This window comes from Plutella xylostella, chromosome 16 (genome assembly GCF_932276165.1).
Source record: "Plutella xylostella chromosome 16, ilPluXylo3.1, whole genome shotgun sequence".
NCBI classification, from domain to species: domain Eukaryota; kingdom Metazoa; phylum Arthropoda; class Insecta; order Lepidoptera; family Plutellidae; genus Plutella; species Plutella xylostella.
This window is the reverse complement of record NC_063996.1, coordinates 9,032,402-9,037,344: the sequence shown is the minus strand read 5'-3', so window position 1 is coordinate 9,037,344 and position 4,943 is coordinate 9,032,402. Positions and strand designations below refer to the sequence as shown.

At 43.5% G+C, this 4,943-nt stretch overlaps 1 protein-coding gene across 1 annotated transcript; it reads left to right on the top strand.

The window, feature by feature from the left end:
- Window positions 1-286: 286 nt before the first annotated feature.
- On the top strand, window positions 287-4,722 carry LOC119694806. The gene is made up of 2 exons (XM_048626362.1): window positions 287-1,298; window positions 4,091-4,722. Exons 1-2 carry the CDS (start codon window positions 452-454, stop codon window positions 4,102-4,104), a joined length of 861 nt encoding a protein of 286 aa, XP_048482319.1. The 5' UTR covers window positions 287-451; the 3' UTR covers window positions 4,105-4,722.
- The last annotated feature ends 221 nt before the right edge of the window (window positions 4,723-4,943 follow it).

Below are 4,943 nucleotides of genomic sequence, written 5' to 3'. Positions count from 1 at the left end.
ATACATTTTCCTACCATTAAAGAATTTATTTTTAAATTGATGAAAAAATTTTATGTCGAGAGAAATCCTCATCATCAAAATAGCTTGGTTTCATCGATAGGTCAAAGTCGTAGCCATAACTTACCATACTTCGACAGATATGGCACTTACCGCTTGCCCCATCACTATTTACTAGACAATGCGTGACGTATCTACGATGTCGCCTCGAGCCCGATCCAAGTCGATCTCGCACTGCCTAGAGATCGTACCCACTTGTGCCGTCTCGCTCTCACCCGAAGTAACTAACTGTTATATCTATAAGTAGGTAGTGTGATAAGTAAGACAGAGCGGCTGCGTCCCTCTGGCGGCGAAACCTCAGTCGAATACACGAGCTAAACGTTATCGGTTGTTTCTCTTATCACCTCACATCAGTTATAACAAGTGGCGGCGAGGTCCAAAATAAACGTTAAAAATGGCTAAAATATCAGTTGGAACATTAACTGTGTTTAACCATGAAGTGCACGATTGGATAATTTATAAAGATAGGCTAGAACAGTGGTTTTTAGCTAACGATGTTGAGTTGGAAGAAAAGACCGGCAATAAGCGACGCGCCATCTTGCTAAGTAGTTTGGCGGAGCAAACCTACAGACTTCTCCGTGATTTAGCTTTGCCTAAGGAAGTTGGAACACTTACATATACAAGTGTTATTGCTTTGCTTGATAGCCACTTTCAACCGAAGAAGTGTGGCTTCGCAGAGCGATCAAAATTCCACGGGGCAACGCAGTCATCGGGTGAATCCTTAGCAGAATGGGCGGCGCGTGTACGTGGCTTAGCGACTCATTGTGCCTTTGGAGAGGCTGTGTTCGAGGACGCCATACGAGACCGCTTCGTACTGGGCTTGGCACCTGGTCCAGAGCGCGATAAACTGTTCACGCTGGAGATGGAGGAGCTGACGCTGAGCAAGGCGTTGGCGATGGCTGAAGGCGTGAGGTGTGCGCGCGAGGGCTCGCGGCAGACGGCTCCAGGGGCGGCGCCTCCAGATCCTCTGCACGTGTTCAAGATGGCGGCGGCGCCGAGGACGGCGGCCGCGCGCGCGCCGGGTAGCACCCAGGCCGCGCGCGACGGCGGTGGCGGCTCGGCAGGCCCTGTCACCTGTTCAGCATGTGGCTATGAGGGCCATCAGCTTCCTACATGCAAGTTTACGCGTTATAAGTGTAAAAAGTGCGGTGTTAAGGGTCACCTTCGTAGGGTGTGCCCAGGGAAAAACCTAGTGCGGCAACATTTTGTTGAGTGCTCGGCCAGTTGTAACGAGGACGATGGTAAGAGAATTATTTATAACATACGTACTTGTAAAGGAGAACCTATGAAGGAGTCAGTGTTGGTTAATGGAATCAATTTAAGTTTCGAGATTGATACAGGCTCGGCTGTAACGGTTTTATCTGAACAGGTATATAATTCACATTTCGGCCACTTACAACTTAAACCGAGCAATATTTATTTACAAAGTTACAATGGTAGTAATATTGTTACACTAGGATTAATAACATTGCCATTTACATATAAGAGTAAAACCCGTGACATTGATGTTTTTATCGTGCGTGATGGTGGCCCACCCTTGCTAGGAAGAGATTTTTTGGCAAAATTTAGCTTACAAATTTCTACTGTAAATTATAATACCGATTTGTTAGATCAACTCGCGACGCAATATCCGCAATTGTTTTCAGGTAAGCTAGGGTGTTGTAAGGACATTGTTATAAATTTAAATCTAAAGCCCGACGCGAAACCAATATTTCGTAAGTCCCGACCTGTTCCCTTTGCTCTGCGGGAGCTGGTCGAGAGTGAACTGAGGCGGTTAGTGGATCTAGGCGTGCTGGTCCCGGTACAGTTTTCTGAATACGCTAGCCCTATAGTACCCGTGTTAAGAGAGGATAAAAAGATCCGAATATGTGCTGACTATTCCAGCACGATAAACAAACAATTACTAGTTGATAAATTCCCTTTGCCTAGAATTGAAGAGCTGTTCTCCAAGCTACATGGTGGACAGCGGTTCTCTAAGCTGGACTTATCTGCAGCCTATAATCAGCTGATTCTCTCTGAGGCTTCTCAACCCTTAACGTGCATCAATACGCACAAGGGACTATATAATTACACAAGGTTAGTGTTTGGCTTGTCTAGCGCACCAGCCATATTTCAGAGAACCATGGAAAGTCTATTATCAGACATAGATGGGGTATTATTATTCCAAGACGACATTTTGATAACGGGAATCAATAATAAACAACACCTTGATAGGTTGCACTTAGTTATGAACAGACTTGAAACGGCGGGACTGGTCTTACAAAAAGAGAAGTGTTCTCTTTTACAGGAATCTATTTCGTATTTGGGATTTATAATAGACCGTCATGGTATACATAAGTCACCTGAGAAGGTTAAAGCAATATTAGATGCGAAGACTCCCGAAAATGTAAGCGAGCTCAAGTCGTTTTTAGGCATGATAAATTATTATCGTAATTTTGTCAAAAACGCATCATCGATTTTAAGCCCATTGTTTAAATTACTCGAAAAAAATGTACAGTGGCAGTGGAACAATGAGCATGAGTCAGCTGTGGCCACCATCAAGCGTGAGTTGTCCTCAGAGTCTACGCTAGCTCATTTTAATCCTAACGCACAACTAATCCTCACTGTAGATGCTTCTCCGACAGGTCTAGGCGCTATATTGTCGCAGGTGGAACATGGTGAGGAGAAACCTATATCGTACATGTCTCGTTCACTAACTACAGCTGAGCGTAGGTACAGTCAGATACAGAAAGAGGCAACGGCCATAATCTTTGGCGTTAGGAAGTTTCACCAATACTTATTCGGTCGTGCGGATCCTTTCACTCTGAGAACGGATCATAAGCCATTATTGTCGATTTTTAATCCCGACAGAGGCATTCCCGAAGTATCGGCTAACAGGCTTCAGCGCTATGCTATATTTTTGTCTGCCTATAATTACATTATTGAATATGTACCGAGCGCCCGTAATTCAGCTGATTATTTAAGTCGCTCGGTGTCATTAGCCCTTGACCATGAAAGTAGCAAACAGGTTCAATACGCAGGTAAACATGCCAACACTCACACAGATGTTCGCGACAATGCAACCTACATTCAGTTTATATGTGAGGGTAATCAGTTTCTAACTATTCAACAAATACATAGTGCTACGTTGTTGGATTCTGATCTTTCACGAGTATTGCAATACGTCTCAAATTCCTGGCCTACTAAAGTGTTAGATAAAACTCTGAGGCCCTATTATGAGTGTCGTAATGAACTTGCTGTTGAGGACGGGTGTCTTATGAGAGGACATAAACTTGTAATTCCACAGTCCGTGCGAAATGATATTTTATGCGAATTACATCGTGGTCACTTAGGTATGTCTAAGATGAAAGCCGAAGCACGAGATCGTTTTTGGTGGCCCGGGCTGTCAGCTGATATTGAGCGATGTGTGTCGTCATGCGGCGTGTGCGCGTCGCTGCGCCCCGCGCCTCCGCGCGCCCCGCTCACCCCCTGGCCGTTCCCGCCTCATCCGTGGCACCGCGTTCATCTTGATTTTCTTGGGCCGATCAATAACAAAACATTTTTAGTAATAGTAGATGCCTATTCGAAGTGGGTGGAGTGTTTTGACGTTTCTACGGGATTCGGATCGCGAGTTGTTATTGAAAAGCTTTGCGAGGTAATGGCTAGGTTTGGTCTGATAAATACAATTTGTTCGGATAACGGTACATCCTTTGTCTCCTCGGAATTCAGGGAATTTTGTTATCGAAATGGAATTACACATTTAACATCTCCAGCTTACAATCCTCAAAGCAACGGCCAAGCTGAAAGCTACGTTAAAATTATAAAAAAAGCTATTAAATCAATTATTTTATCTGGATCCAACTTACGGGATTTAAACTTAAAATTACAAGAGTTTTTACTAATATACCGAAATTCCAAACATTCCACAACCAACCTGTCTCCTTCTGAAATATTATTCGGACATAACTTGAGATGTAGATTAGATCTCATTACACCGGGTACATCGTCTTCAGCAACTGACTCAGCACTTAACAAAAATGTTAAATTAAACCAGTCCTTACAATGTGAGAACTATAACGGAATGCGTGACGTCAATTTCAATGTGAATGAGACAGTGCTTGTAAAAGTGTATAAAAACAAAAAGTCTCAATGGACCAAAGGTGTTATTAAAAGTAAAATTGGTTCGTCATTATACATAGTTTATATCAATGATCTTCAGTGTACCGAGAAAAAACATGTAAACCAATTATTAAAATATAAGGGGGAGGAATTAGATGATAAGAATAATTGTACTTCTAAAGATGTTATTAATAGTGAGGAAGTTCCTATTCCGGCATTTGTTATGCCATCTTCTGTTGTTAGTAGTAGTTCTATGCCTATTCGCCCGGCAAGCGCTGACCCTGAGTCATCATCATCATCAGCTGTACCAGCTGCGGCGTGTGAGCCTAGCGCCGCGCCAACGCGCGCCGAGGGCGCCGAGCCCTGGGCTGACTGTGAGGATGAACCTGCCGATGTGGCTCCTCAACAGCGACCTAAGCGCACTCGTAATTTGATTAATTATAAGCAGTTCTTTTAATTATTGTGGGAGGGATGTTATATCTATAAGTAGGTAGTGTGATAAGTAAGACAGAGCGGCTGCGTCCCTCTGGCGGCGAAACCTCAGTCGAATACACGAGCTAAACGTTATCGGTTGTTTCTCTTATCACCTCACATCAGTTATAACACTAACGAGACGCACTGCACATTCCATTCCCAAATCGATAAGTTTTGGTCAGTCAACTTATATTTGAATTGAGATGTAACATTTTGTTTCGATGTTTTTGTGACTTACCTTCGTTTATTTCGGATATAATTAATTAGGTATTAATACACTCGCGAGCAACCAAATCGACTCAAGCCTTGACGGC

Bases quoted from the DNA above. Each gene is read 5' to 3' on its own strand.
- LOC119694806 (XM_048626362.1), top strand. From the start codon at position 452: ATGGCTAAAATATCAGTTGGAACATTAACTGTGTTTAACCATGAAGTG.